Source organism: Colletotrichum lupini, chromosome 5 (genome assembly GCF_023278565.1).
Source record: "Colletotrichum lupini chromosome 5, complete sequence".
Taxonomy (NCBI): Eukaryota; Fungi; Ascomycota; class Sordariomycetes; order Glomerellales; family Glomerellaceae; genus Colletotrichum; species Colletotrichum lupini.
In genome coordinates this window covers 3,781,378-3,797,157 of record NC_064678.1, presented here as the reverse complement: position 1 = coordinate 3,797,157, position 15,780 = coordinate 3,781,378, and the positions used below count along the sequence as shown (strand labels likewise).

Below are 15,780 nucleotides of genomic sequence, written 5' to 3'. Positions count from 1 at the left end.
TTTCGACAGATCAGTCGATGCTTCAGCTTTCCTGCACAGGTGTACTCGCCTGTCAGTGGAGCTTTCAAATAAGGTTCTTGTCACTTAGATGCCGCCGGGCCGACCGGTGGGATATCAATGGACTAACAAAGTATTTTATATTAATGTCAACCCCAGTCACAACCATCGTATACATACGTAGTAGTTTGCTTGATTGATGCCGCCCCGGCTCAGGCCTACACTGACCTCGCAGTGAATGCTAGACCCGAGTTGAGTAATTGTCGCCAGACCAAAGTTTCAGATCCTTGGGGCTCCTGGCTGGGGAGAAACCATGAGCAAATCTCGTCGCGTTGCTGTTGAACATTATCTGTGGATCTCCTTTACTCTTATGCTCCAGATCAATGAGTGAGTAGCTGGGCCGTATCGAGCTCGAAGTTTCCGGTAGGATGCATGTGCCTCGATTCACAATGTGGTCCAGTCTCTGCTGGGTGATTAGCCTGATGCTATTCTCTTGGGCGCCGCCTCCGCCTCCTAGTACCAAGAAGTTAGATGGAGAAGATGTCAGTGAATTTGACGATGCCGATGAGGGCCCTGTCGAAGTCGCTTTCGAGGGCGTGCTGTCGGACTGGAAGAAAGCAGAGCCCCTTGCCCGCGGGCTCTCTCGATGTTTCTACGACACCCCAACGCATCCCCAAGCTCAAGGTCGTCGGCTCGCCATCAGCCTTCTAAAATGTCTCCGCGGTGGACTTCTACTAGGAGGCTTTATCGAGCTGGCTGCTATGCTGACAGCCGCCCTCCCGCCCATTATCTTGCGTTGGCTTCTCGTAGCCTTACCAGAACCTACCAAAAACGCCAAAGTCTCAACAGCGGATGGGACTTTACAAGGTCGGCGGGAGAGCCACGACGCCGGGATGGCACATAGCTACGCTCTTGTCGCAGCCATGACACTCACACAGATGGCTGCTGGCATCCTCATCAACGCCTCGCGATACAGACTCGAAGGTGTTGGAGCCCAGGCAAAGGCTGCCCTCACGTACATCATCATGGACAAGGCCTTCCTGGCACCGCCCTCTTCGGCGGCAATTGTCTCATCTCAAACAGGCCAAGAATCAAAGAGAAGGGCAAAACAACAAATCTGGAACTCCGGCGCCGTCTTCAATCTCGCATCCGTGGAAACATCGCGCATAGAGGATTGCATCAGCGGTATCAACGCTATCTGGACTGTACCGGCTAGCTTTGTTCTCGCGATTCCCATGTTGGCCGCGAATATAGACACTTCATCGCTAGGTGGCATGGTGGTCTTGTTCCTAGGCCTCCCCATCTTCACCAACGTCGCTCTCCGCATCTGGGGCGAGCAAAAGGGTCTCAGCGGACTCTGCAGACGACGAGCAGCCTGCACGCAGCAAGTCATCCAAGGCATCCGCGGGATCAAACTCGCGGGGTGGGCTTCCCAGACCATGATCCTAAACAAGTTGTGCGGGATGAGGGTGGTGGAGATGGTCACGGCAAGCCGATTATGGCACAACCGCGCGGTGCTCGAAGCGGCGTGCGCCCTATTGCCGACATTGGCCTCAATGGCGAGTCTCATCCTCTATCACACGCTCCACGAGGGCGTACCCGATCCAGCAAAGGCTTTCTCATCCTTTGCTCTGTTCTTAGCGCTCAAACCACATGTGAATCGCGCAGCACAGGCTGCAGTGCAGTTGCAGGATTTACTGGTGGGATGCCGCGCGATTGAGCAGTGGTTAGAGACGGAAGAGCCTGGAGAAACGATGGCGAATTCCGTAGACTGGGCAGTTGACGTAGCTCAGGACACAGTGGTTTGCTGGCCAGCTACAACTGAAGATGGCGATTTCGTACTGTCTTTTGACACCAATATTCAGGTCACGAAAGGTGAGCTGATAGCTGTCTGTGGTGCGCCTGGATCTGGTAAATCATCTCTCCTATGTGCAGTCGCAGGTCAAATGCGCCTTGATTCTGGCGGCTTAGAACTGGGCATCGGGTCAAAGGTGGCCATGGCTGGTCAGATACCATGGCTAAGGAAAGGAACGATCCGCAGCAATATCCTCTTCGACCAAAAGTTCGACGAGGCCAGATATTGGAAAGTGGTCAGCGCTTCGGCTCTCCTGGGCGATATCGACAGAATGCCTCGCAGGGATCTCACTATTATTGGCTCCGGAGGCCAAGGTCTCTCAAGCGGCCAAGCTCAACGTGTCAGTCTGGCCCGAGCCATGTATTCGGATGCTGACATTGTCCTCATTGACGATTGTCTCCGTAATCTTGACCCTGCAACAGGAAAGGCAGCGTTTGAAGGTGGAATTTGCAGCTTGTTGGAGAACAAAACGCGCCTGATCGCAACAAACCAGGCTTGGGTGGCCCGCCGATGTGACCGGGTGCTGTGGCTCGACAATGGACGTGCCAGCGAGCTGAGGTCTCTGGATAGACTTGAACAACACTTACCATCCATCGGAACGGACGAGTCTCCTCAGACCAAGACGATGCAACCGCTACCAGAACAGCCCTCATCGCATGCGGATGCAGTACAAGTAGCAGGCCCGACTACTACACGTGCCTCTGTTGTAACAGCACCACAAGCAAATGCTAGAGTACAAAAGTCCTTCGACTGGTACCTGGAACTCGTGGGTGGCCCAAGAGCAACGTCCACAGCAGCAGGCATTGTCTTTTGCTGGCAAGTAACCGCCGCCGTCCTCGTGCTTTGGCTTTCACTGTGGACTTCTGATCGGTTAGGGCTGTCGGGTCTCGCGTCAGTAGCAATCTTCGCTATGCTAGGATTTGGAGAGGCGATACTGGCGTATGTGCTGTGCCTGAACATCACGGGAAAGATGTTGCAAGCGAGCCATAGCCTGTGGGAGCGATCAGTGAGACGTGTGGTCGGGGCACCCATGAGGTTCTTCCAAAGCCACTCCTTGGGAAGCATCATGGATCGCCTCTCCAAAGATGTAGATACGACCGATAGAGAGCTGATCGAGGCAACGCGCAATGCCACCCTCCATCTGGCGCGCCTATTGGGTGGAGTTGCCCTGATGTTGGCAATGCAGATCAATGTATGTACCTTTCACATGCTCACGAAAGATTTGTGCTCACAATAGTTCCTCCAGCTTGTCCTTGTTGTAGTACCAGGCCTAGCCGCCGTCGTCATTATGATGCGCCGTTACGCTCCTCGTTTGAAGACAGCTCGATCTCGCGAAGCTGAGTTACGGTCCCGTGTGAACGCTGCATTCAGCGAGAGCGTGGACGGCGCTAGCTGCATCTCTGTTTACAAGACCGAAATATCGGCTCGGTCCCTTCTAGTCAAACGGCTGAACGCTTGGAGTAATATCCGCTTGCTGGCCGCCGCAAACCTACGCTGGCTTGAAGTGAGACTTGATGCTATCGTGGCCAGTACTATTGGGCTCACGGGTCTATTTGTAGTGACTGCCTCAGGTTCATTATCTCCTTCTATCATTGGCCTGATAATGAGTCAAGCGTTGGTGCTACCGGCATCCCTGAGACAAGGCATGAGATTCTCTACGAGCGCCCTTCAGTCAATGGTCGCAGTTGACCGCCTGGCAGCTTATGCAACCAGTCTACCTCGTGAGGGCGAGACGGAGCGTGCCTTGGGTTACCGCTTTTCTCTCGAGCAATCGTGGCCGAACTCCGGGGAGATAGTTGTTCGGAACATGAGTGTCTCTCACCGTCAAGAAAATCTCCAGGAGACATCCTCTGCTCTGCAGCAAATATCTTTCACCATCCCAGGCGATACGCATGTTGCGGTTGTAGGACCTACGGGTGGAGGTAAATCGACTCTTGTCGCCCTACTACTCCGCTTACTCGATCCCACGATGGGCACCGTCACCCTGGATGGCATACCAATGGTGGACATTCCGTTACATGTCTTGAGGTCCCATCTCGTTGCAGTCCCTCACGATGCCGCCTCATTTCCCAGTAGCACTGTCCGAGAGGCTGTCGATCCAGAAACCAGCCATTCTCGTGACGAAATCAGTCGTCTACTGTCGGATTTGGACAGGGTGGCCGGGCTGCATAGTCAGGTTCCTCTCGTACTCGACAAGCTTGTTGACGAGCAGGTCGCTCAAGGAACAGGGAGGGCACAACTGATTGCCTTAGCGTCCATGATACTTCAGAAACCACGGGTATGTGTGCTGGACGAGACTCTGGGAGGATTTAGCGTCCAAGCGGATGTTGAAATTACGAAGATGGTAAAAGAGACACTGAAGGGTAGTACAATGATAGCGGTCACGCATCGCATGGAGTCTGCTATGCTTTTTGATCGAGTGCTCGTCCTTGACCAGGGCAGGATAGAGGCCTATGGAGACATCATGGCTGTGTGGAATAACAGTGTGTTTTTTAGGAAGGCGTGCGATAGAGACGGAGTCACACTCGAAAAGATTAGGAGATTTAGAATAGAGAATTAAGTGACAATAGTTGTGGCCAGTAGAAGATGTCAGACAAGGAGTGGTTAGTCTTCAAATGAAGGAAGCATACGCATATGAATTCCATGTCGAAAGGTAGTTAGTTGCCTCTTGAATTCTAGACCGTAAAAATAATGGAGCTGGGCATTCATTTATTCAAAGGCGCGCCTTCTCCTACGTGGTGGTGAGTGGTAGTCTGTGTGCCAAATTCCGAAGTAATCCCGACACCAGCCACACCTCGGTGAGACCCCAGGTGTCCCCGGACCTGTAGTGGGGCCGCATTGTTAGGAATGTGAGCCGAAGCTCCAGTCGAGAGTCCAACCCAGCCGACTACATCGTGGAGGGGCTGCATCCTCCTACTGGCGATCCTGCGCGCGCAAATACAACTCCCAATTTTTGGATGCGCCCTCCTCAATATTCGACCAACATCTTCCATACACACATACATCATAACATGCGATAACTGAGGCCGAAGGCTTCATCACAGTCACCATGTCTGTGATTCTTTGCACAGGTGAGTTCTCTTGAGCCTTGAGGAACCTTTACCTCTTTCTCCCGGTCGACAAAGCATTGGAATCGGTCACTAACCTTGTCCAAGCGGGTTACGACCACACAATCAGGTACAAAACTATTCAAGGCTCGATCCCGACCGCCGAATAATTGGGAATCTTTGACTGACAATCATTCTCCGAATGCAGGTTCTGGGAGGCCCTCTCGGGCATTTGTTCCCGTACGATCCAGCACCCAGACTCCCAGGTCAATCGCCTCTGCATCTCTCCCGACAAGCGCTTCCTCGCCGCCGCAGGCCACCACACGGTCAAACTCTACGATATCAAGTCCACGAACCCGAACCCACTGCTTACCTTCGAGGGCCATACTGGCAACATCACCGGCGTCGCTTTCCACTGCGAGGGCAAGTGGATGGTGACCAGCTCCGAGGATGGCACCGTCAAGATTTGGGAGACACGCAGTGGCCAGGTCCAGCGCTCCTACAACCACGGCTGTCCCGCCAACGACGTCGTGATCCATCCTAACCAGGGCGAAATCATCAGTTGCGATCGCCAGGGCAGCGTCCGTGTCTGGGACCTTGCCGAGAACAACTGCTCCCACCAGCTGATTCCCGAGGAGGACGTTTCGGTCTCAAGCGTCACGGTCGCCAGCGACGGCTCTCTGCTTTGCGCTGCGAATAATGGGGTAAGCTTCTCACGGTTGCCTACAGACATAGAATGCGACACCAGAACTAACGACTAACTAGGGCAACGTATTCGTGTGGCAGCTGCTGCAGGCCTACGACCGAACCCAGCTCCTTCCAGTAACTCACTTCAATGCGCACAAGGAGTACATCACGCGCATTCTCCTCTCGCCCGACGTCAAGAAGCTCGCAACTTGCAGCGCCGACCACACCGCCCGCATCTGGGAGGTCAAGGACCTGGAGCCTGCCCCCGACCAGGAGCCTAAGCCGTTCCCGCTCGAGGCCACCCTCACGGGCCACCAGCGCTGGGTCTGGGACTGCGCGTTCAGCGCCGATTCTGCCTATTTGGTGACGGCCTGTTCCGACCACTATGCCCGGCTGTGGGAGCTTCACAGCCAGCAGATCATTCGCCAGTACAATGGTCACCACAGAGGCGCCGTCTGTGTCGCCCTCAACGACTACTCCGAGTCTGCTAGCTAACGATTTGGGGAGGGTTTTACTAGGGAGGACACGTCTGCGTTGGTTGGTTCATTGGTCTACAAAAGGCTTTTCCTTCAATCATGGCTTGTAACTTTTCTTCATTATGACTTTTGGGGATTGGGTTGGCGGGGCGTCCGGGACAGTCCTTTGTATCGCATTCACAGATGAGGCTGCGGCCGTCTGCATTACAAATTCTCAATTGGCAGGCTTTACTGCTACATGAACATTACTTGCAACATCGTGGTATCCCGCACCCCTTAACGCCGTAAATGCTGCAAACTTTGTCTTGTCTTGCTGCGATTATCACCTACCATCCATCTCCCCAGCCTTCATCGTCATCGTCGTCCTTTGGCTTCATGTCGATCTTCTTCGCTACCACAGGCTTAGCAGCCGGCTTCGACACCAGAGGCTTCTTCGCTGCTGTTGTTGACTTCGAGAGGCCCTTTGGCAGCGGCTTGCTTCCTCCGGTCTTCTTCTGGGATTGCGCCGCCAGCCAGCCGGCGAAATCTGGCTCTGCACCGTCGTCAAATGGAGTTGCACTGGCCGTAGTTGCCTTCTTAGCCGACGAGCTGCTGTTGGTGGTTGGCTCTCCCCAACCGTCATCGTCTCCAAGATCGCCCCAAGCGTCTCCGCCGTCGTCCGCAGGTTCCGGGTTGAAGGCGTCTGCCACGACCGACGACGGTGTTCGCGACATTGGCGGGGGGGACTTGACCGCCTGACGATGCAGAGCCGAGGCTGACGAGGTGGTCGGCCTCTTCACGTCGGGGCCTGGCGATGGAGTCGGCTTGGGAGACGCAGCGCCTGAGCCGTTGGAGGTTTGCATCTCACCGTTCGCAGTCGAAATCTTGTTGGTGAAAGAGGAGATGGCCCACCCGGCCCAGGATGCTGCCGAGGCCTCGTTGGGTTGGGGAGTGCTCATGCGAGGTCCGCCGGCGCCTTCTGCGGCCTGAGGAGGCAGAGCGGTTTCTGGCATGTTGGAGGCGGCCTTCCTGACCTGCTTCAGGTAAACGTCCATCGTCTTGCTCGCCTGGTCACGGATCACCTTCTCCTTGTCAATCAGCAAGGGGCAGACCGCGGGCATTATCCTCAAAGCCACATCCTCGTCGGAGAAGCAATCTCCTGTGACGCCGAGGGCCATTAGCGAGGCATTTCGGGCATGCACAAATGGATCACGCAGGGACCTGGTGAAGGCAGCGATGAGCACCTTGGCTCTCGAAGATGTTCCAAGGTTTTTGGCAATCTTTCCCAGACAAATTGTGGTGTTTGTTCGAATGCCCGGCTGTTCATCGTTGGCGGCCTTGGCGAGGTACTTGAGCAGCTCTCCGTTGATGGTACGATCAGACAACTTCCCAATGATGACTAGAACCGATTTCAAAGTCTGTTCTCGGACAACTGGCGCCACGTCTGTGAAGCCAGTGACGAGCTGTGGGAAGATCTTGTCGTTGACCACTTTTTGTGTTAACCGATCGATCATCAATGGCAGGCTATCGAGAAGGCAGACGCGGATCGCTCGATCGGGGTTGGCGAATAGCCGGATTACGACGGGTGTGATCTTTGAGTCAAAATCCTCGTTTGAAAGCTTGGCTGCAATTTTCATTACGACACTGAAGGCCTTCGGGCCGCCGCCGCCAAACTCAACTGACTTGATGAGCTCCGGGAGAATCTTCATCTTGAAGAAGTCTTCGGGGAAATCGTCCGTCAGTTGATCGAGATCACTGTATGGGTCAGTTACATGCTTAACATACTTGACTCGACATCAAAGGACCTACTCGAGGAATGCCTCTCTCTCACTCTCAGTCTTCACACCCAGATTCTCGATTCCTTCTGTCAGTTTGATTAAGGGGCTGTCAAAGAAAGATCCACTCCGTTGTCCTTGTTCTAGGAAATGGCCAACGCTAACACGCGCCTTAGGGTTTGGGTTGACGAGACGCTTGTAACTTTGTTGCATGGTCGGAGGAATGCTCTTCGTCTGCCCGGCTTGATCAGAGCCCATGAAGTCGCCGTTGAAGACTTCAAATATCATACACCCAAAACCAAATGAGTCCACTGCGGAATGCGGGCTCTTCTTGATGGCATCCCAGCCACCACGAGCAAGCTCAGGTGGCGCATATCGCCCTGAATCTGGGACCAAGCTGCCGTATGTCTAAGCCTCGATGTCAGTAAATGTGTTGCCCAAGATCAAGGAGGAATACCTACGTATATCACTGCTTCGTCGTCTTTCACATTGCTCAGAACCTCAAACCCGCTCATCTTCCACTCCCCACTCTCAGATGTGTACACAGAGCCAACCCTTAGGTTGCCGTGTATTGATGAAGCCTCATCATTGATAAATTTGATGGTGCGCTTTAGGAAAAATTAGTCTTCCCACTCAACTATATTATCAACCCAACATACCGCAACGCTGCTCAATCCCCATTTTATCGTTTCTGGCGTGAGGCTCTTTCTCTTCACATGCCATCGTAGAGGCACCACTCGCTCGGTCGCAATGTAGATATATGTATCGGTCTGCATAGTCTTGTGAGACAAAGCTCCGTGTAAGGTAGTCAAGGGCCGCCCTTACCTCCACGGTATCCAACACCTTGATGACGCCTGGGTGTCGTAAGGTCCTCAGCTTTCGCAGTGCGTTCTTCGCCAGGGGTAGTCGGGACTTGTTGGCGGCAACATCAAAGGAGAAAATACTGCAGTTGGAACCGTCTTCCTGTCAAGGGGCGTTAGATGTTGGGCTGTCGATTGCGTCGTCGGGTAGCTAGACATACTCGCTTGGTGCCATTGTTCAATGTCCATATGGACTCGTCGATGTCCACCTTGTCGCCAAAGCTATAAGGGAATGGTGGCCCCTGTGCAATGGCAGAGGCCACTGCTGACTTGAGGAAATTCATCTTGCTCTACCAAATCCGAGAGCGTATTCAGGAAGCCAGGATCTGGTCAATCGGCGACTGCTGGTCTCAAAATTGTATATTTGGCGGAAGGGGCAACGCACGCGCTGCGAGTGCTGAGGTAGGCAGGGAGCTTCGGGCAACTTGGCGACAAGATAGTGGACCGTTGACACTGGAACAGGGGACCACGGGCAGCAGCTCATGCCTGAAGATCCCCGCGCTAGGCTATTTTGGATGGAGGGGTGATACGGGTGACAAATGATCCGTTCGCCGATGTTTTGGGTGGGCCCGGATGTAAATCGACGGTGCCCCGTCAAGGTCGTTCCGTCTGTTAACGAAGCTAGGCAAGGATTACCCAGAGGCCCTCCAGTGAATTCAAGCAAGCGACCTTCATCAACCTCCACTGAACGCAACGCGAGGCGAGAGCCTCAGCAACCCGACCAGCCTTGCGACTCGACAAAAGCTTGGTTTGCCCTGAGCATTCGCGCAGCTACGAAGAGAAACTTGATCACAACTCTGCGTTCACAACAAGACTCAATCATTTTCAATCGATTTCAACCCGGTCCCAAAGCTCTTTATCTTCCTAACCCATGCCAAAGTGTCGTGTGCTGGCGGCCGAAGGCGCGACTCTGAGGGAGCAGGCGATTCTCCAACGGGTAAGTGCGATTTTGCTTCTCCAAGGCCTTGATGTCCTTCCCCGACCCCCAACACACATTTCTTACGCGCAGTGATGACTACTGGTAAAAGGTCCGATCGAAAAGGATTCTTCTGGGTTTGTTGTCTCATCTTGTTACCGTTCAATGGCCGTTCTTGACGAATGAGCCACGTCCTCATCCTCGCAAGGCTTTCGGCGAGCGAAAAGCATACGCGACAGACGGAGCTGCTTAAACAATGCAGTATACCAATATAGGATTGAGAAGCGAAATGAACATGACCTCATTTTGGAGTTCTGCTACTAGTTACCCAAACGGAGTAGGACCAAAGGCTCAGGAAGACAAGTAAAATGGTTCAAGATGAGACTACGAACCCGCTGCGGTCCCCAATATGAAGACCAAAATGACTGAAAAGACCTGAGCGCACACTTTATTTCTACAACTGTCATCATTTGGCTCCAACTTGTTTTGAAGGACCTTCCAGGTCCCGTCTAACGTCAGGTTGAACTTTAAGCTAACCTTACTTCAGTAGAACCCTCCTGTCGTGCACCTCTGGCCACCTAATCTCCAAGTCCCAGACCATGAAGAGAAAGGAACCCATCCTCGCTGTGTACTTCTTGCTCGACACGTTGTTCCGAATTTGAATTAGGGCGCACCACTCAGCTCGACTTTTGCCAACGGTTTTCCGAGAGACTCAAACATCCAATCTTAACGACGTATCTTCGTTGACTTCAGCACTTGGGCAACGGCCTTTCGCCCTTTAGAGCAGGTCTGGCTAGGCAACAAGGCTTTCGAGATCTACTAACCCCGACCCTGTGTCCGTGGAAACCCATCTCAGCAAGTTGATAGAATCGAGATATCTTCATGAAGAACCAGGCCGCTAGGAGATGGAGTCCCTTCGTCAGCAGTCTACAAAACGGTGTGCCGAAGACGGATGCGATTCCAGTGCTCTCAATGGGACTCTTTGCCTACGCCATCAAGCAGAAAGGAGGATTGCTCGAGGCAGTGCTGCGCATCTTGCTGCCGGCTCATCTGGACGCGCGCCCCCAAGGCCCTCAGTGGTGCAGAACCCATCGCAGAACGTAGGGCGAGTTAGTCATGACGACCAGTCGAGAAGCAGCCAGTCCCATTCACGTGGCAGGGATTTTCGAGACGAACCAGCACACGCTTTCCAGAGCGCCCATGCCACAGTCAGAAGGACGAATCTGCCGGCCGATCTCATGGGAAAACTGGCAATGACAGCTAGAAAGACAGCCGGGGCAAAAGCTCCTCCTAAGAAGCGCATGGAAGAAGAGACTCATCCAAGGTTCCACACTACTTCTGCGCAAACTCACACTCCTGAGTCTGTCTCACCAATTAACCATGAAACTCTCCCTCCTGGCACATTCAATCCTTTTCGGCCACTTCTTAATCAAGTGCACTCGCCATCACAAGACCAGACGAAGCGATTATCTAGCAGTACCGATACAAACCAGCGCATATCGCAGACGTCTGCAACCGTCGAACAGGTGCAACCAAGGGGAAAGAAGACATGGGGATACAACTCAGCACGGGCTTCTTCAGGGGGATATCGACCAGGTCAAAGCTCTCGAGCATCTCAAGAGTCCGCGATGATGCCAGGCACTAAGAATGCGTCACATGCCGCTCGCGATTCGAGCACTCGGCCGGATGCCGAAAGCAACAGAAGTCAACTTGGAGGAAGGACTTCCATTGCACCTTCGGCATCTACGCTATCTGGGAACAGAAGCTTCGATGCGCTGCCTCACGTCAATACTAAGAGTCTGCCGCCAATGCATGTGAAATCGGCGCCATCGGCATCACGATCAGCTTCAACAAGCAGATTCACGTCTTCGGCCGGCAAGCGTAGAAGGCTTGACAGTACTGACACAACATCCGAGTCATCGTCGTCTTCCAGCTCTTCTGATGAAGATCTTGATGACGATGATGACGAGATCGATGATAGGGCTCCAGAGCAGGCAAAGGTAGTCATTGGGCATCCCCATTCGTCCACTTACCTTGGAGCCCCAGCAACTTTGAATGCTTCACAGTCCACATCTTCTTTGGGACTTCCTGGCGCCAATCTCGAGGCGTCACGTTCACGTTCTTCGAGAAATGAGGATACCACTCGCCTGGGTGCCGTGTTTAGGCCTATTGTGCTCAGCTCTTCCTCTGACGAGGACGAAGATGGTAGACGGGAGAAAGATGGGAGAATACGGCAGCCAAAACTTGCCAACGGGCAGAGTCATAATCACGTCCTTTTGCCGAATGGCACACTTCGACAAGGCTCGACACTAGGGAGGGCCGACCCCCAGAATCGCTACCAACAGGATCCGAAGTCCAGTTCTTCCCGCAAAACGAAGAGACTGACCTGTGAAGAGCGTCGACTCCAGCTTTGCGCCGACTTTGAATTCACCAAGTTCGACGCCATGATATATAGCCAGCCCGGCGCCACGAGACCTCCTCTGGGGGTGTATACTCTGGCTGCGACAATAGAGACCTCGAAAGGAGCCTCGACACCTGGTGCAGATGACGGCCGCTTTCATATGAAGCTTGACCCTCGCATCCACTGGCCACATAATCGCAGCGACCAGTGGTACAAGTCGAAGATGGAGGAAATCAAAGCCCGAGGTGGCCGCAAGGCGAACTTCGGCAAAGCAGCCAAGCGTATGCGACAGCAGCGCTTGGCAGAAGAGCACCAGGAAGAGGAAGACAATTTGGCCTCCGCGAGGGGCGAGCCACGGCCGTGGTCCCACCATAGACACATGGACTTCGGCGATGTCCCTGAAGAGGAGTTGCCAATCTATGTCCGCAGGAACGAGGAGTGGGTGCGGGGAGCGGCCTGGATGCGCAAGATACATGAAGAGAGTCAGCGGAGGGATGCTCGTCGTGCCGCTGAGCTCTTCAAGGAGCATCTCGCCTCAAATGGTCGGTAACCTGAAGCACGATGACCAGTGCAGCCGATTGATGGCTGCAAGTCTGTGTTACTACTCATCTTAACGAGCCATGTGAACAGCGACAACGGGACCGGGAATGCTCAGCATGGAGTTTGGTCTGCTTTTCGTTTCCTTATCCTATTTCATATCGATGATACCTTGATCTCGCCGTAACCCGGCTAGGTCTGCACGCATAATTTCGGAGTTGTCAGGAATGGTATAGGGGAAACATGCTTCCTAGGACGTTGCGAACTTACCTTAGAGCGGGATTGTCTGGTCGTTCCGCCATGATGACTAGCAGTTGTTAATCATGCTCCGGCCAATTACCTGAGTATCAGTACATAGGCCACCTACGAAAACAGGACTTTGACACCCTCCGAGTTCCAATGTCCATCCAGTGACCTCCGTCGTCTTTCAGTGTTGTGGTATTTGAGTCGAAAGCCCATGTTTCTTTTGCATCGGAAAGTTCAAGCAGAGCTGCGAGAAGATGGTTCTTACCTCAAGGTACTTGAACATGAGACGAATAGGTAGAGTGCGTGCCCGCCTTCGCGATGGGGCCCAGTCTTTTAGGCTTCTTTGGGCTTCTAACTACCAATGCGGCGCCTCTATTGAAATCTTGGCCCAAAAAGATATCTTGCCGTTTCAAAACATGATTTTCTGACATTACAAAAGAAAAACTGAATTGTTTCCTGGTGAGAGACATCGGCTTCTTGCAGTTCCAGCCCTCAAGCACTTGTATTCGCTGCTCGGTAGCAGTACATGCCATTGCGATCCACCCTGCGCTTTGAGCAACCGTTTTGCTCCGGGACTCGCGCTTGAATCTTTCCACATTTGCTCGCTACTTGCCTGACAAACCACGAGACTGCAGTGCAACGACCAACATCCCGCCCGTTCGCAAGTATATCTTCAATCCCATTGAGAGCAAGGCGACAGCCTCGTCATGGCGTCTACGCAGCTTCCCCTGGAGACCCTCTCCACCTGGGCCATGTTCAATGACGTAGACCTCGTCGACGTCGAGGCCCGCGAAATCCCCGGCTGCGGGTTGGGTCTACTTTCAAACAAGGAGCTCAGTCGAGAGGAAGAGACCTTTGACATCCCAACCTTACTCATGATCCCAGGCGAGCTGGTGTTATCCGCCGAAGCTGTTGAGAACTATGCAAAGGTCGATAAGAACTTTCGGCAGCTGCTCGAGGCTGCCGGTCACAAGGTAGAGTGTTCGCCCGAGCCTGATGCGGGCCTTGGAAAGCTAAAGGATTACCCATCTTCTTGATTTAGTCCACTCGCCATGACGTTTGCCTCTTTCTTCTCACACAGAAGGTACTTTCTGATAGGCCCAAAACGTCTTTGAAGGGCGGAGTCTCGACGCCATGGACAGAATACGTCAAGTACCTGCCGCCGCAAGTTCCTGTTACCACCCTCTGGACTGAGCAGGAACGCGAGATGTTGAATGGAACATCACTTGAGGCAAGCACTTCTCCAGCCTCCCTTCTCCACTGCCTACGGCCTTCCCTGAAAAGCAAATACCGGCTGTCGTTGGTTACGCAGGTTTGGTCCAACCCCCGTATTTAACAACATCAATATTGCACCCCAAATTTTGTGGAATCGTTCTCATATGAAGGTCTACTTCTTCGCCAGCCAAGTATTGCGGCTGAGTGAGATAGAAGCGATATCCCGAAGGCTTCAGCTATTGCTTATGGATAACGTTCTAACAAGAAGTAGTCGGCCACGGCCGCCAAGATTGTTGCGTTGACAGACGAGTTTGACGAGCTCCGAGAGATTTCTGCGACTCTACCATTTTGGAACGAGCTGTTTTGGGAAAGCGACAAGGTGTCGCTCATTGACTGGGTTCGGGTCGATGCGTGGTTTCGGTCCCGATGTCTGGAGCTCCCCAAATCAGGGGAGGCCATGGTCCCGGTGCTAGACTTGGCAAATCACTCATCCAAGGCCAATGCCTACTACGAGGAGAATGGTAAGGACGAGGTAGTACTCCTTCTGCGACCCGGCTGCAGGGTCTCGTCTGGGGACGAGATGACGATATCCTACGGGGACGCGAAATCCGGGGCAGAGATGCTCTTCAGCTACGGGTTCATTGACCCCGCGTCAGCCGCCGACCGGATCACGCTGCCCTTGATACCCATGGAAGACGACCCGCTGGGCAAGGCGAAGCTGCACGTCTTTGATGGAGCACCGACTGTGGAGTTTGTCCGGGCGAATGGCTCACTCAGCTGGAAGAGCCCCTTTGCCTACTTCATGTGCCTCAACGAGGAGGACGGCCTGTCATTTCGCGTCTTGCAGGACACCGGAGGTTCACGGGAGCTAAAACTATTCTGGCAAGAAGAGGATGTGACCTCGACGACAACGGCTTTCGAGCAACACATCGATCAACACCCCCTGGCTCAAATCTTTCGTCTTCGGGTTGTTTCCGTTTTGGAGGATCTGGTGGCCAGCCAGCTTGAGCGACTGGCCACCGGTGTATCTCTGGAGGACCTGGACGAGTCCCTGAATGAAGGTGGTCTCGTCTGCGGGACATGCATCAGTGTAGCTGCAACGCTGAGGGAGCAAGAGACGAGCTTGCTAGAAGCTGCCGCGAAGGCTCTAGAAGACCAGGTAAGTGGTTTGCTACTCTTCATCGCCGGTTTCCTGTCAGTGCTAGGGCTGCAGACAAATCTTACGATTCTCTGCCCACTTCACTCCACAGTCTTTCTGCTTCTCAAAGTCCTGCAATTCTTCTATTTTTCTCCTACAATTCAATTACCCCGGAGACCCGTCTCAACTACAGACTTCCCCCGCGTGTGGCGCCCAGGCTAACAAGGGTGGGCGATGTGCCCCAACCTTGCAGAAAACACAACTCCTCGCAGACGAGAACGTGGTGGCTTATCTCGGGTTGATGGAAGATGCCCAAAATGACCTAGTTCAAGACGAGTTATCCAATGAAGATGAAGACTTCAGTTAGGGAGGGAGTGACAGGCGAAGCCAGGTGGCCGGGTCGATCCATTCGGCAGTCACAACCTCGAGCGTAGACTCAGTCGCGGCGGTGCCCATCTGGGGCATAGTACGCCGTTGCGAAGCATGGCGATGAGCGGCTGCAGCAGAGACCAGACCATGGAGCAATGCAGACGACCTTATTCATGAAGTTTGAGCTTGTTCGCAACTAGAGTGCTTTACTACTTTGACGTCTTATCCTACGAAAACTACGGAAACCCATCAAAACACCACCTCTTCCCTTCACACGGGGCA

The 15,780-nt window shown here is 53.5% G+C and overlaps 5 protein-coding genes across 5 annotated transcripts; 4 read left to right on the top strand and 1 right to left on the bottom strand.

Moving 5' to 3' along the window:
* Positions 1 to 310: 310 nt before the first annotated feature.
* Positions 311 to 6,081, top strand: CLUP02_10512 (rapamycin complex subunit LST8 target; the record flags this gene model as incomplete). The annotated part of the gene is made up of 7 exons (XM_049289488.1): positions 311 to 384; positions 458 to 3,044; positions 3,099 to 4,335; positions 4,897 to 4,923; positions 5,008 to 5,029; positions 5,108 to 5,603; positions 5,665 to 6,081. 7 exons carry the CDS (start codon positions 311 to 313, stop codon positions 6,079 to 6,081), a joined length of 4,860 nt encoding a protein of 1,619 aa, XP_049146633.1.
* Positions 6,082 to 6,159: 78 nt separating this feature from the next.
* Positions 6,160 to 9,160, bottom strand: CLUP02_10511 (uncharacterized protein; the record flags this gene model as incomplete). The annotated part of the gene is made up of 8 exons (XM_049289487.1): positions 6,160 to 6,226; positions 6,393 to 7,796; positions 7,851 to 8,224; positions 8,287 to 8,424; positions 8,476 to 8,586; positions 8,642 to 8,779; positions 8,838 to 8,966; positions 9,062 to 9,160. 8 exons carry the CDS (start codon positions 9,158 to 9,160, stop codon positions 6,160 to 6,162), a joined length of 2,460 nt encoding a protein of 819 aa, XP_049146632.1.
* A 70-nt stretch (positions 9,161 to 9,230) lies between these two features.
* On the top strand, positions 9,231 to 9,845 carry CLUP02_10510 (uncharacterized protein; the record flags this gene model as incomplete). The annotated part of the gene is made up of 3 exons (XM_049289486.1): positions 9,231 to 9,519; positions 9,579 to 9,613; positions 9,705 to 9,845. The coding sequence occupies 3 exons, from the start codon at positions 9,231 to 9,233 to the stop codon at positions 9,843 to 9,845; spliced, it is 465 nt and encodes a 154-aa protein (XP_049146631.1).
* A 1,375-nt stretch (positions 9,846 to 11,220) lies between these two features.
* Positions 11,221 to 12,543, top strand: CLUP02_10509 (uncharacterized protein; the record flags this gene model as incomplete). Its single annotated transcript, XM_049289485.1, has 1 exon — positions 11,221 to 12,543. One exon carries the CDS (start codon positions 11,221 to 11,223, stop codon positions 12,541 to 12,543), a length of 1,323 nt encoding a protein of 440 aa, XP_049146630.1.
* Positions 12,544 to 13,483: 940 nt separating this feature from the next.
* On the top strand, positions 13,484 to 15,496 carry CLUP02_10508 (SET domain-containing protein; the record flags this gene model as incomplete). The annotated part of the gene is made up of 4 exons (XM_049289484.1): positions 13,484 to 13,750; positions 13,858 to 14,088; positions 14,263 to 15,150; positions 15,383 to 15,496. The coding sequence occupies 4 exons, from the start codon at positions 13,484 to 13,486 to the stop codon at positions 15,494 to 15,496; spliced, it is 1,500 nt and encodes a 499-aa protein (XP_049146629.1).
* Positions 15,497 to 15,780: the final 284 nt, after the last annotated feature.